This window comes from Grampus griseus (genome assembly GCF_964374135.1).
Source record: "Grampus griseus genome assembly, chromosome: 2".
NCBI classification, from domain to species: Eukaryota; Metazoa; Chordata; class Mammalia; order Artiodactyla; family Delphinidae; genus Grampus; species Grampus griseus.
In genome coordinates, this window is record NC_139018.1 from 172,285,786 (window position 1) to 172,301,089 (window position 15,304).

Genomic DNA, 15,304 nt, shown 5'->3' on the forward strand with positions numbered 1-15,304 from the left:
ACATGCCGCGGATCGGCTGGGCCCGTGAGCCATGGCCGCTGAGCCTGCGCGTCCGGAGCCTGTGCTCCGCAACGGGAGAGGCCACAGCAGTGAGAGGCCCGCGTACCGCAAATAAAAAAAGAAAAAAAAAAAAATTGAGCAGATAGTACGAAGAATTCCATAACCCACTCCCACCCTTTATATGCAGTTTCCCCTGTTATTAACATCTTGCATTAGTGTGGTATATGTTACAAATAATGAACCAATATTGATACATTATTATTAACTAAAGTCTATAGTTTACATTGGCTCACTCTATATTATACAGTTTTATGGGTTTTGACAAGCCCATAATGACTTATCCGTTATTACAGTATCACACAGAGTAGTTTCACCATCCTTAAAATGTCCTGCACTCCCCCAATTCATCCCTCTCCTTTCTCTCTCTGAACCCCTGACAACCATTCATTTCTTTTTTTTTTTTTTTTACTATTTCTATAATTTCGCCTTTTCCAAAATGTCATACAATTAGGATCATATAGTATGTATAGCCTTTTCAGAAGCCTGTGCACTGCAACGAAGAGCCCACGTGCCACAATGAAAGATCCCTCGTGCTACAGCTGAGGCCCGATGCAGCCAAAAAATAAATAATTATTAAAAAAAATTTTTTTTAAATTATGAGTCAAGACATACCAATTTTATTGTTTTTAGTGATTCCTCTCTCTCCCATATGTTATATTACATTGTATTCTGTTTCACTGAAATATACTCCAGTTTTATATGATCTGGGAAACTCAAAATATCATACTAAATTTAAGTATTCAGTGACTGTTATCTATACTTCCATTAACCCTCAATATTTAGTATGTAGAAGTTTACCTCCTTTTCTGATGAAGTCCTTCGGGCATGTGAACTTGTTCTTTAAATAGCCAAATAACATAATTTGTAGACTATATTCATGTTCCATCAGCTATCTCATAAGAAATACCTATTTAACAAGCTCAGAATCAGAATTTGATATTTGTATTCAGTGTTTTGCCCTTTTCCCCCTTGCGCTCTGTAGACTGTGTTTTATGTAATTTATATTATGAACCAAATATGTACTTTGAATATGCCATTGAATATACAATTATTATTCATTTCAGTTCTGATTTCTTTCACATTTTATAATATTAAGCTTATTTTATAGTTAATGTAATGCCTTTTTGCTTTTGAAAGCCACGCCTTATATTAGACTCCCTTTAGTGTTCAAGGAGGGTTTATATTCTCTGTTAATTAAAATTTTTTTTTACTTTGTTCAACAAAGATTTGAGGTCCCATATCTTTTAGTGTGTGCCTGCTGGGTACTAAGACCTATAAAAGTTATGCATACACATATCCCCTCCCCACTCCACAATACAGTTATACATATATCCCTGAATTGTGAGTTGTAGTAAAGCACTTTTTATAGCATGTAAAAAGAAAATGTAAAGTTTAAATCACTCTAAAGTAGCTTTGAAAGCTAATGTTGTAAAAGTAACTTGATAGAAGAATATGTTTGTGCTTTCTAGAACTAACATTGAGCATCTCTAAGTCCCTGGCATGATTCAGGGAGTAATGTAATAACATACTCAACAGGAAGCATTAAAGTCCCCTTTTACAGATGAGGTCTGTCAAGCCTCAAATCTTTTTCTACTGAATCACAGTGCTGCTTTTGTCTAGCAGTAGATCTCAGCCCAGTGGTGGTTTAGGGATGGTTTTGGTTGTCACAATGACAGGAGGTTACTACTGACATTGATTAGGTGGGGACCAGAGATGTGATACGCCAGATAGTCTTGCACTGCAGGAATTTTTCTGCCCCTATTTAGAAACATACTGTTAGTATCTTTGTACCGTTTCAGTCCTGCCTCAAAGGTGAGGAGAGGTTAACCGTGCAAGCACATTCATGAACTGTGCTATACACTGTTATTTCTGTTACTTGTTTTTAATATTGCTTTTCTTTTATATTTACAATACTTTAAAGAAAATGTCCTATTGTTCTTCTGTCAGGCCCCGTGAGGGGGATAATAAAGAGGTGGTACCCTCTTTTTGAAAAGTTGATTGATCTGAAATCATTGGTTTAGTAATAGGTGCAATAAGTAGTATTTGAATTCACTGCCTTTTCAATGGTAATAATTTCCTCAAGCATATAAAATCTCATCACAGTTTAACCTGTTATCTTTATAATACAAAAGTACTTTTCAATTAAGATGTAGAGATGAGACATATTTTTAAATAAGAGACTTTTAAAAACTTATACAAAGCATAAGATCTCACAAATTTTGACTCCTTTATCCAACTAAATCATTGAATATTTTTGGCTTTCTCCTTATATATTAATGGAAAGACCTTTTCAGGTAATCTCACTAACTGGTGACTAGAGATGAATGCTGAGCTATTTATCTGTCATACTGTACAACAACATACCTACAAGTGGATAGACATTTGTAAATAATGTGGTGACAGTTTTGGAAATGTACTCAGGGCTATTCAAAGAGATTTGAAATTTCATTTTTCTTTGAAAAGAGAACTGTAGGAATGCAAAATTAGTTTTAGTTTTCTTTGGTCCTCTTAACTCTAGATCTGAGCTACATCCTATGCATGTTTAACTTTCTGAATTTAACTGTATTCTTTTGCAGCCCCCTCAATTTTATTTTTCTTCAAAACTTGTTCTTCTGTCCATTTAGTGAGCTCTATGTGCTGTCTTAAATTCCAGTTCCCCTTTCTCTTACCGAGTGTGTATATCTCCCTGCACTGAGTATGACTCTTGCTCAGAGTATACATGTTTTAAACAACATGGCCCTGAATATACAAGCCATCTTCTTCACCTGGTGCTCAACATAACAGTTTTGCTTCAGTAATTGAGGAGAAATTGCCTGTATTGAGCATATTTGGGAGATGGCAGAATATGATCTGCAACAGTAACTCCCTAATCAAAGAAAATTGATTAACTGCCATTTTTGCCTTATTATCCTTACTTTGGAAACTCAGGAAACAGTACAATTCCATTACATTTTACAGTGGTGTGATTTGTGGTATGATCATTTATCACATAGTAAGTTAAGAGAGTTATTTTGGGGTTGGAAAACTGGGAAGGGTGAGAGAGAGTTCTTTCCTTGTTCTTGTCTGTATCCTTGACCTCTCCTATCTTTTTGTTTTCCAATCTCAAGATAAGGCAGAGAGAGGATGAGTCTTACAAAATGTTTTAAAATACCAAAATGGAGTTTTGGGAAGGGTTTTGAGAGAGATCAGGATTTGACTACCCTTTACGAAAGGTTGGTGGTGGAAACTGTTGGTAGACTCCTCTAAATGCACATGCAGATTTTATCTTAGCAGGTAATTTTACAAAATGCTTCATTAGTATGTATCAATAGTCCCTTTCCTCACATCCTGTGCTCCTCCCAGCACTACTTACTATGCATTTTCCCCTCATCACGTAATTTTTCAGAAATAGATTTTGCGAGTGCATGTACATTTTCCACATAGAAAGCAAACTCAGTGGAAGATGCAGAAGTTGGTAACAAATAGAGCTTTATAATGACGATTATTCAGTTATTCTAAATACTAATTATTGTACAACAGTGAAAATTCGTGTCTTTCCCATTTAGTTCAATGACTTCTTGAGCATCGGCCATGTTGAAGACATAGAACCTGAAAGATGGAGAGTGGTGTGGAGAGAGGGGAGCTGGAGTGAGAGGGTCTAGTGGAGAAGAGCCCCCTCCTAAGGCTTTCTTTTCGTGAAAGCCCACAGTACAGTGTATTGAGGTGGCCTGGAGTAATGTTGTGAATAATGAAACGGACTTTGATGCTTTAGTTCATCAGAGCTGACATATGCCGAGGCAGCTGTGTCCATTCATGAAAAGCCTGTTCTCTTGTCTGGTCTAGGATTCAAGGAGAAGACAGTAGAAGCCACAACTAGATGGAAGTACTGCCTTTTTTTCTCACTCTTGTATTAAGTACGTGTCCGAGATCTATGCATAAAAAGATAATGTTTGGATGAACATAGTTTTGGCTGGGCTGACCATGCTTCCAATTTCCCTTGGATAGTTTCACTCTATGCCTGCTGTTCTTGTATTACGCCTGGTTAGCACCCCCTTTCACTCTCAAAGGGGCACTCGTATAGATGATAAATTGTACAGACACTATATTTGTAGTCCATTTTCATTTGTCATTGAGAGGATAGTAGCCATAGACACCTACTTTAAATTCAATTATAACTCTTAAACCTTTTTAAAAAGAATATTTTAACTATAATTTTTTGTTGAATTGTAAGATTTATAATGAAATATATATAAATATACCTTCACATCTGTATTTTACTTATCGTTTTGTGGAAATACTGAAAAGCTGAATTGAAAAAAAACACGGAACAGAATGAGGTCGTTAAATACTAGATTTTTGTGGGTCACTTCTGTTGTTTAATAGCGCCAGTTTTATACACAGTTCTGAAGGGATTTTTTTTTTTAGCTTATTATACCTAAAAAGATATTGCTTTGTTGGCATACATAAAGTGTTTGTCAGGACTTATAAACGTTCTGGTTGGCTTTTTTGGGCATTATCCTTTTTATGGATGCAATAGCCAACTTTGCTTTGGTTCCAGACATGTCCTTGCCTTGGTTTTTAAAATTGGCTGTGGTTAAACATTTCAACAGTATAGAAATTAGTGAAATAAAAAGTAAAAAGTTCCATTTCAAAGCCCCTTTCTCCATCCTCTTTTCCAAAAGTCACCACAGTTTAGATTTCTTTCTTTAAAAAAAAAAAAAGTGTGGTTTATGAACAATACGTCAAAAATTTCATTTAAAATTTGGTGGTAAAGCAAGTATTGAGGATTATTTTCTAAAATGTTTTATTCACTGAGCTGAATCATCTTTTGATCGCTATTTTTAAATGATTTGAATTTTGGTATTTAGATAATTTGGCCTCTGCCAGTGCTTTGAAATGATAATTTTGTATTTGTCAACATGCTTTTCACAACTGCAAAAATTAGCATGAGGTCACAGATTCTGGCTCCTAAAATAAGTCCAACTGTAAAAAAGGCAGAATCTAAATAATGTTATATTATTTCTTCAGTCTAATGATGATGCTTTTAGACACTTTTAATACAAAATCAGTAGAATAAGAGCTGCAGAATCATGAGTTGAATGCTTGACATATAATAGGTATCCCATAAATACAATTTTTCCCCCTCTTTTTTCCATGCTCTTTAGGTGGAAAGCTTCCCAACAGGCAGTGAAACAGCCTTAGAAACAGAAATTTTATTTTTTATTCTAATATCTCCCTATTAAAAATGACTTTTTTTCTGTTTATCATTAGTAATTGCATTTTCAATTCTTAAAGAAATTTTTTAGGACAATTATTCTTACTGGCCAATTTTCCCAGGGCTCAGTGTTGTTCAGATCACTTGATACTGTTTTCTCTTTTGTATGTGTGTGTCCAACTGTCCATTTCCTAAACTTCCATCCCAAGTGGAAGCTCTGTATGTCTGCAGTTAAATAGTAACTGTCCATTTCCCCCTTCTCTTAGCCACTGGTGACTTCTATTTTACTTGTATCTCCATGAATTCGCCTGTTTTGAGTACCACGTATAAGTGGAACCGTGTAATATTTCTCCTTTTGTGTCTGGCTTATTTCACTAAGTATGTCTTCAAGGTCCACCCATGTAGCATGTGTCAGAATTTCGTTCTTTTAGGCTGAATAGTATTCCATTGTATTTTGTTAATCTGTTCGTCTGTTGGTGGAGATTTGGCTGTTGTGAATAATGCTGCTCTGAGCATGGATGTACAGATGTCTGCTTCAATCCCTGCTTTCAGTTCTTTTATTTGCGTATTCAGCACATAGTGGTGGAGTTCCTGTGTCACGGGGCAGTTTTATGTCTGACTTTGTGAGAAGCTGTCAGACTTGTCCACAGTGGCTACGTTGTTTCGTTTCGCATCGCCGTGGGCACCGCTGTGCATAAGGGTTCCCATTTCCCCACATCCCCGGCTGGTTGCCTCTTCCTTTTTAATGTGAAATCGTGTCTCACTGTGATTTCATGTGCAGCTCCCTAATGATGCTGAGCGGTTTTTCTTGTGCTTTCTGGCCATTTATATCTCTTCTTTGGAGAAATGCCTGTTTTGAGTCTTTTGCCCATTTTTGAATTGGATTATCATTTTTTTGTTGTTGAGAGGTAGGACCCCTTTATATATTCTGGATATTAATCCCTTATTAGATACGTCCTTCCGTTTCTATCAGGTTAATTTCATCCAATTAGTTAATTAGTTCATTTTATATATTTTTTCTTCTCTGGAAGTTTTATCGGGTTCTTTTTTGTATACCACTTCTTTCCTTTGCTATGTTGATGATTCCTTGTACATCCTTGATCATACTTAAAATAGCTTATATAATTTCCACATTTTCATTTGACTGAGTTTTCTCCTAGTTAAGTGTCACTTCTTCCTACTTCGTGTCACGTCTGGTAATTTTTGATTGAATGCTTAGTATTATGAATTTTATATTGTTGAATGCCAGGTTTTGTCATACTCCTGTTAAAGAATATTGGACTTGATTCTGTTAGAGGTTAGGCCTGGATCAGTTTTATTCTTCTGTGGCTTGTTTTTTAAGCTGTTATTGGATGGATTTAGGATAGTCTTTTGGGATGGTGTAGCCCTATCACCAAGGCCTAAACGCTCTGCTGCAAGGACTGTCCACTTTGGTATGAGCTCTGACAGCTGTGTGAGTTTTGGGAACCCTTCAAAGTAGAGCTGTCAGTCACTTTTTGTCCAGCCTGGTGGGCAGCAGACCTCAGTGGACCCATGCAGGTATCTAGCACTCTTTCTTCATATAGCTCCTCTACTCTGTCCTGCAAATTCTAGCTCCCACAGCCTGCCGGAATTCTGATTTCTGTCCCCTCACTTCAGTAAGATCACCACCATCTTCCTGGGATCAGCTTCTCTGTGCTGAGATCCAGAAACTGCCTTTAGACAGAAAGCCTATTTCGCTACCTGGAAAGTGCCCCTGGGTAGAAAGCTGAGGCAGACGTCTGTTTATCTAATTTGTGTTCTTTCTTAGAGATCATCATTCAGCGCTACCTGTGGCCTGATGTCCCAAATGTATTTTAAATATATTTTTCCAGTTTTCTAATTATTTACAACAGGAGTGTAAGTCTGGTTCCAGTTATTCCATCGTGACTGGAAGTGGAAGTCTTGGTCTGTCATTTTATTTTCAAAACTTTCCATCTAGAATTAGCCCAGGATGCCTTATCTATGATCGTTAAGGAAGAGCGCCTGTTAATTTTGTTTGAAAAATTTAAAGGAACTTTTTAGTGTACAGTTTTTCAATTGTGTCATTAGTAAGAATTAAACTTCTCTACCATATTCTCCCTTTTGTATCATAGTCTATTGCCTTTTATAGTTAAGGGGAAAAAAAGTAGAATGTACTACTAATTGTTACATTTCTTATTTTTTAGACCTAAAGATTGTCTTCGGTCTATTATGAGGCGGGTGAACCATAAAGATCCTCATGTTGCTATGCAGGCTCTGACTGTGAGTGGTTTCATTTCAAGATCTACTGCAAAATTGTCTACCGAAATTGAGCCCTTTTAACTCCCTATTTTATTCTTTTAGCTTCTAGGAGCGTGTGTATCAAATTGTGGCAAAATTTTTCACTTAGAAGTATGTTCAAGAGATTTTGCTAGTGAAGTAAGCAACGTATTAAACAAGGTAAGGCACATTATTTCTAGAAATGAATTAGCACTGTCTTCTTTCTTCATATATTTTATTGTTCAGTTCTTCACATTTTAAATCACAAAGGACTAGTCTGTGCTTTTTTTTAACTCTTTCTAGGCTACGTCTGTCCGTGTATACGTCCCTGTTAGGTTTTGCTGAGGAGACTACACATTTATGTAACTTGGAGATTTGGTTTTGGCCAAGCCAGATTAGAATATATTTAACCTCTTTTCTTCACCATTCCTTTCTTCTGATGAAAAATATGTGTATTTCTCTGAATAAGAGGTACCAGTTTACTCTAGGCACAGTTTTTATAACCATTTTTTTTTTTTAGTCACAGAGGTCATCTACTTAACTGAATGTAGAGTTAAAAATTCAAATCCAGCAATTTAAGGAATTAAAAAAATTTAATTTACTAAGTAATATGTGAGTTTTCTCAGTAAAAATTCATGCATTCTAAAGGTAATTATTTCTGGCCTTTCTGGGGGGGGATAATTATATATAAAAAATGTTTTAAGTGTTAAAAGGGAAAATGCTTCATGTTTTTTGGAAAAAATGAGTATTTCCAGATTTTAGTAGGAAATAGTACATAAATAAGAATTTAAAATTCTGTACTCCTTTTAGAACATGGTTATGTGATAATTTTTTCCTGTTCTGCTTTATTCAGTTATTCAGTTATATTTAGGTATTTTGTGCTAATTATTTACCATTCTTTTGATGTCCTGAATGTCCATCAAAATGTACAACGGTTTATGAAGAGATTCTAATGTAATATTTTCCTTAATTGAAGATTTGTACTCAGTATTTAGTAACGTGAACAACTTTAAAAAGCAAACAGTTGCGTATAGGAGAAAGAACTCTTTATTTTTCAAATATTTTACAGCGAACATATTGGTTTTATACTTAAGGGGGAAAGGTTATTTTGAAGAAATGAAGTTTCCAGGAATATCGGCATATAGTAGACCTCATGCCAGGCCTCAGATAATTAAGTAACTGGGTAAAAACACAGCCATGCACATTAAAAGTCAGGAATTAGGAATAAAGGAATTGTACTATTTATTCTCTCTTTCCAACTTAGTTTTCATTGGTCTGCAAAAAAGAAAACAAACTTTTCTATGTCTTCCTCATAGACAACACTTGCTTAGTTGCAAAATACTCTGAAAAGTCCTGTCTTTCTGACCTCCAGAATAAGTTACTATATATCTAATGTCTTAATATGTTATGAGGTATGTGATAGTATCATCTATTTTTTTTCATAGTGTGGAAATAAAACTAGTTTATTTCTAGTAACTATCTGTATTTTCTTATGTGTCATCTATAGCTAGGGATAATTTATTATTTAAAAACAGATCTGCAACACTTTATAAGTTTTATATTTACGGTATCTGTATTAAATCATTTGCCAGGAAATTAGTGCTTTTTTATTAATTTTTTTTCTCTATTTTTAAGGGTCATCCTAAAGTGTGTGAAAAATTAAAGGCTCTTATGGTTGAATGGACGGATGAATTTAAGAATGATCCACAACTTAGTCTAATATCAGCAATGATTAAGAACCTTAAGGAACAAGGTGTTACATTTCCAGCTATTGGCTCTCAGGTATTTTATATAAATTTGTGTGTGTTCTGCAGTTCATTTCTCTAAAGTAGCTATGTTTATTTGAGTTTTTCCTCCAAACCCAGGTAGTTTTTAATACTCCAAAGGAATTTTTGTTAATAATCTTGCATATAGAGTTGCCAGAAAAATACAGTGGAATGTTAATGTGTTCCAACTTCTATTTCCCCACTGTTTCTCCTTCTTTATTAATGAATTCATTTAACGTTTTTGCAATTAAAAAAATTTTAATATAATTTTAATAATACAGACAAAATTGCTTTATTAGGTAATACTGACATTCTTGTTAAATGCTCTTGGTGCTGTAATTTTATCTACAAAGAATGACAGCTCAAAAATCAGGTTTCCTTAAAATTTAAGGATGTGTTTAGAGGTTCTTTGGATTATGAAATTTATGAGCACCTGTATTAAAAAATGGTAGGGAGATAAAAGGGGGTCATTGGGAAGAAAAATTCCCCTTAAGAGCTGACCAGCACGTACGTGTCTTCTTTCTTTTTCCTAATAAATATGATTGACTGAAAGACTTAACTTGCCTTAAAAAAAAATTATTTATGTAATGAGCTCAATCTCTAATTTACGTCATATAGGAGAAAAAAAGGAAGATTATCTCTTTTATTCCTTTTCTATTCCGGTAACCATCCTTTAGGGTGCCCAGCTAATAACTAAGTAGGCTTAAAGTGTGTGGTAACTTACTGCACTGTCTTTCCCCATTGTATGGCTTGGGGTAGAATATAATGAGTGATGTGAAAGCATGAGCAGAAAACTCTTAGTTGTAGAGGGCTCACATTCAGGGTTTTGACCATTTCAAGGGAATTATGAAGTGGTTCATCCAGACTTATCTAGACTTTCTTCCCAAGGCACTTCTAATTTATGTAGGTACTCTTGAGATGTGAAAACCTAGAAATATATTTTGGAGATAAAGGAAGAGAGGATATTTTTCTTCTTATTTGAAAAAATTTGGCTTATGAATAGTTTTACAATGATAAATTACATCTTTGAGAAGTAGTCATTCATAATTGATAGCTCATTTTTACTACCTCAGAATAATTTCTAAATCTGTATAATTAAGGAATAATTTTATGCAAAATAATCCAAGATATCTTATAATAAGATATCCTTGACAATAGAAGCAATGTTTAATTATCGAAGAGTAGACTCACTGTGGAGAACCAAAGAGTGTAGTTGCTTAGTGGAATGGCAGGTTCTGTATTCTGAGAACCTGTTCCAGAGCTTGTTACTTACAGTGTGGTTGGTTGGCCATCATCATCACCGCCTGGAAGCTGGTGAGAACTGTAACATCTCATTCACGGGTGGAAATGTGCCTCCATAGCAGTGGATTCATTGTGTCCATTTTAACAAGCCCCCCGATGACTCTGTTTTGAGCAGCACGACTCTTGAGGACAGCTTTCAGTGCAGGTGAAAACTGCATTTCAGTCCACAAAGGAACAAAACTGCATTTCAGTCCCTGTAAGAGAAGGAAGAAGAGTTACTGATCCATTTGATACGTAGCTTTGTTTGGTTAACCTAGAATCTCAGATAGTTGTGGGAACAGCTCTAGTGATCCTCTAATCTAATCCCCTCATTTTACAGATGAGGATACTGAGACCCAGAATGGTTAAGTGACTTGCCCAGGGCCACAGCTAGTAGTTGACAGAGCTGGAACTAGGACACAGGCCTCCTGACTCTCAGTCCAGTGTTCCTTCCACTACACGATCCTGCCTTCCGTTTGATATTGAGGTTAGTAGATATGTGTCTGTCCGGACTAGGCTTCGAAGGACAAGAAGTGGAGTGAACACTGGCAAGAGCGTTTACGTACTAATTGGTGTAGATGTGAGACTACTCTCCTGTTCAGAAGATTCAGGGTGTAGATCAGCAATAGTAAAGTTAAGAGTTACTTTTCTTTTTTGCATCTAGATCTTATAAAATATGTGAAAGCTCATTTTGTTATAGTTGCTGTCTTTCAACCACAAGAAATATGTAAAATGCGTATAAAGTAACCTATGATGAGGTAGAATGGCGATGTTTTTAATAGTAGTTTCTGAAGAGGTTTTCATTGAAAACCATGTTTGTAAAGAGCTTCATGTTTAATTAAAAAAATCTATCATCTGGGATCAACTGCAGAAGTCCCTCCAAATCTTACAGTCACTTAGTTGCTTAAGCTGTTACTACATTTTAATCAGACTAGACCTTTGTTAGCGTATTTTTAAAAAAGTTTCTGGAAACGAGAATTTTTTAAAGTATATTTTTTCATCCAAGTACAGAAGAAAATAATATAAAAATATTAAGAAAAGTGATACTTGAGTCACCTAACTCTTGCTGCTGTGGTTCTCTTAGCACTGACTTTGGACACTGAGGTTGAAGTGATGCTGGCACTGCTACTGTGTTTGACTGGTTAATCAGACAAGTAGCGTTGCTATACTTGGAACCTGATGATAGAAAGGAACTTTGAAAAGAGAGCAGTTCAGGAATGTAGAGCTTAATATAGCTTGTTTCTGCACTTCCTACTTGACCAGTAGAGATCCCTTCTCAGAACACAAAAGATCAATATGTCTATTTTGTGAAGTTCACAAATTGTGAAAAAAAATTCATATATAACAATAAAGCTTGCCTCTGATGAAGCATATGTTCAATTTTCAGAAGTGTATGATAATTAAAACATTTTTATTTAAGGAAGTTTACAACTAGAGGTGGGTCAGATTGAGAGTGCTTGAAGTTCTATTCACTGAATACAAAAGCTCTCTTCTAATCAGCTTTTCTAAAAATAAATGCCTTGTGTATTTGTTTGACATTATAAATATATTAAGTGAAGACTATTGCACGGTATTTACTATAATGTTGAATATTTTGCCTTTCATTTACTCAACAATCATTTATGAGCTCTTGTAATATTTAGCCCCATATACCCTCAAGGAACATGCAGCCTGGTTATGGAGACAGACATGTAAGCAGAGAATTATAATAGGAGCTGAGATTTATTGCCTGTTACTATGTACTGGGCAGTGATCTAAGTGCTATGCATTTGGTAATTTGAATATTTTTTAGAATTTCATTTTTCTTAATTGATGGCTTTGGGAATTACAGTATACATTTGTAACTTGTCACAGTCTATTTTGAGTTAATAGCGAATTATTTCACGTAAAATGTAGAAACCTTGCAACTGTAGAGAGTTTATTTACTCCCTACTTCAGCACCCTTTGTGCTGTAGTTATCACATGTATGGCATGTATCACCTCTGCATACATTTTAAGCCCAGGAGACAACGTTATATACTCTGTGATTTAAACCCTGAATGGCCTTCATTGCATCTGACTTTGGAAGCTACGTGTGCTGATTTAATCCTCATGACAGCCCGTGGTGTGTGGGCCATTGTTGTCCTCATTTCGTAGATAAGGAACTTGAGGCCAAAGGAGGCTTTTAGGCGCTCAGGGTTCATGTGTTAGAAGGTGGTGCATCTGGGGTTTGAAACGCATTAGCCTGACTCCCCATTAGCCTGATTCCCCAGCTTGCGTCCTTAACTGTCCTTAACTATCCGAATCATATAATACCTTGTTTAAAAGTGTTACCAGAGGGGCACAGAGGAGGGAAGGCTTAATGAGAGGGTTTAGGAACGTTTCACTGAGAAAGTCATTTTCAGCTGTTCACTGACTGGTGGGTTGAATCTCACTAGGAAACAATGTGGGTGGAGTACAGTGAGCCAGAGGGGAGGACGTCATGAGTAGAAGCAAACGTGTGTCACAGCGTGTGTGTGTGTGTGTGTGTGTGTGTGTGTGTGTGTGTGCGCGCGCGCGCGCACGCGCACGCCAACAGTTTCTGGTAACTGATAGAGTGGTTGAAAAATGAGGCTGGAGTCTCATTGGCCTCAATGGCCACACAAAAACTCAGCAGCCATTAAGACTTTAGAAGCTTGTAATTCTGTAAGTGTGAATCAATGTATGTATTTATTTACTTGTACACTACCTTATATACAAAATATGTTTAAGAGGTACAGTAATATATTGTCAAAATTAACTGCTAGTATTTTGGTTTATAAAATAGTATAATTTTTTTTTTTTTTTGCGGTACGTGGGCCTCTCACTGTTGTGGCCTCTCCCATTGCGGAGCACAGGCTCCGGACGCGCAGGCTCAGTGGCCATGGCTCACGGACCCAGCCGCTCCGCGGCATGTGGGATCTTCCCGGACCGGGGCACGAACCCGTGTCCCCTGCATCGGCAGGCGGACTCTCAACCACTGCGCCACCAGGGAAGCCCGAAAATAGTATAATTTTATGAGCATTTGTATTACTGTATATCAGTCTGGATTCCTAAAGATAACATTCTGACTTTTGATCTGGAAGGAAACAGTAAAACTCTTGAATAGATATTTAAAAAATTTTTAAACTGCTTGTTTTTAAAGTAGTCACCTCCTTCCCACTCTCAACCCCTTTTTGTTGAAATCTCCTCTAGTCTGTCTTCTCTGGTTTGTATAGTGTCTGCTTCTAGTTTAACCTCTTCACACAAACCTGGGAGAGTGTGGCTAGACTGTTAACCCTAAGAAAACAAACTCTCTCAGTCTGTTTTCTCCAGTTCTACCTGTTCTCTGGCTCCTTTCAAAGAGGAGGCTGCTCAGGTTCAGATTTCTTTCTTGTTCAGAAGTCTGTGGTGGATTGATGGGAAGGGTCTTGTGGGTTCTTAGATTAGTTGGGGGTAGGAAAATTTGAGAACAACTTTCAAATATCATTTTCCTTTTTTGTGTGTTAGGCTGCAGAACAAGCAAAAGCAAGCCCAGCTCTGGTAGCCAAGGATCCTGGTACTGTGGCTAACAAAAAAGAAGAAGAAGATTTAGCGAAAGGTACATTTTTAAGTCCCTGATCATGGAAAGAAGATAGGTCTCTTACTTGATGTTTATTTTCCCCCAAGATATTTAAAAATAAAAGAAATAGGAGTTCACAGCTAAAGTTGAAATCTACTTGTTCTCCTTTGTTCCTCTCTTCAGTGTCACTTTTTTCCTCTCCTCTTCCGAGGCAACTGCTATCATGTATGTCCGTTCAGTCTATGTTTCTATAATGTTTTTACTACACTATCTATGTGTCCATAAACAATACCAAATACTTTTTTGTGTCCAACAAATTCTTTTTCATAAATAGTGTACTCTAGGTATCATCTACAACTTGTTTTTTTCATGCAACAATATGTTTGAGATCTGTTCATAATGAGACATGTATATCAAGTTCATCTGTTTTAACCGCTGTGTAATATTCCAGTGAACTAATAAATATCTGCTGTAATTTATCCTCCTACTGATGGACAGCTGGGTTTTCTGATTTTTTTTTTTACTATAACAAGTAAGCTGCACTAAGTATCCTTGTCCACCTTCTCTTGTGTGTGTGTGTGTGTGTGTGTGTGAGAGAGAGAGATTTTGTTTTGTGGTATTGTTGGCTTATGGAGTAGGTACATCTTTAACTTTGCTAAATAATTATAGTATTTCCTTTTCTATCAGCAGTGTATGAAAGCTTTTATTATTCACTTATTCTTTTTAGACTCATGACATTTGCTATTGTCAGAGTTTAATTTTTGTGAATCTGATGAGTTTGAAATGATACCTAATTGTTTTTAATTTTTATTTTCTTGATTGCTAGTGAGGTTCAGTCCTTTTTTGAACGTTTATTAGCTGTTCTGATTGTCTCTCTTTCTGTTTTTTTTCTAATAATGATGTATAGAACATCTTTATTTTGGATATTAATCTTTTGCCTGTTATATCTGTTATAGATATCTACTCTTGGGTTTTGGCTTGCAATTTAAACTTTGATAATGGCATGTTTTATTAAACAAGTTTTAAATTTTCATGTAGTCAAAATTTTTCCTTTTCTTTTATGATTTTGGGTTTTTTTTTTAATGTCTTAAGATATTTTTCTCTCCCCCAGGATCCTGAAAGATATTTTTCTATGATAATTTTAAAGTTTTGTTTTCCCATCTGGTCTCTTATTCATCTAGAACAGAAATGGAAGGGAAGACGGGG

At 35.9% G+C, this 15,304-nt stretch overlaps 1 protein-coding gene across 1 annotated transcript in view; it reads left to right on the forward strand.

Annotated features, from left to right (window-relative positions):
• The window catches only part of STAM (signal transducing adaptor molecule), a 68,450-nt gene that overhangs the window by 25,240 nt on the left and 27,906 nt on the right, over positions 1-15,304 (forward strand). Inside the window, exons 3-6 of the mRNA XM_082649027.1 lie at positions 7,441-7,516; positions 7,598-7,693; positions 9,149-9,295; positions 14,047-14,137. Of these exons, the coding sequence (XP_082505153.1) occupies positions 7,441-7,516; positions 7,598-7,693; positions 9,149-9,295; positions 14,047-14,137 (410 nt within the window). The remainder of the gene's footprint in view (positions 1-7,440; positions 7,517-7,597; positions 7,694-9,148; positions 9,296-14,046; positions 14,138-15,304) is intronic.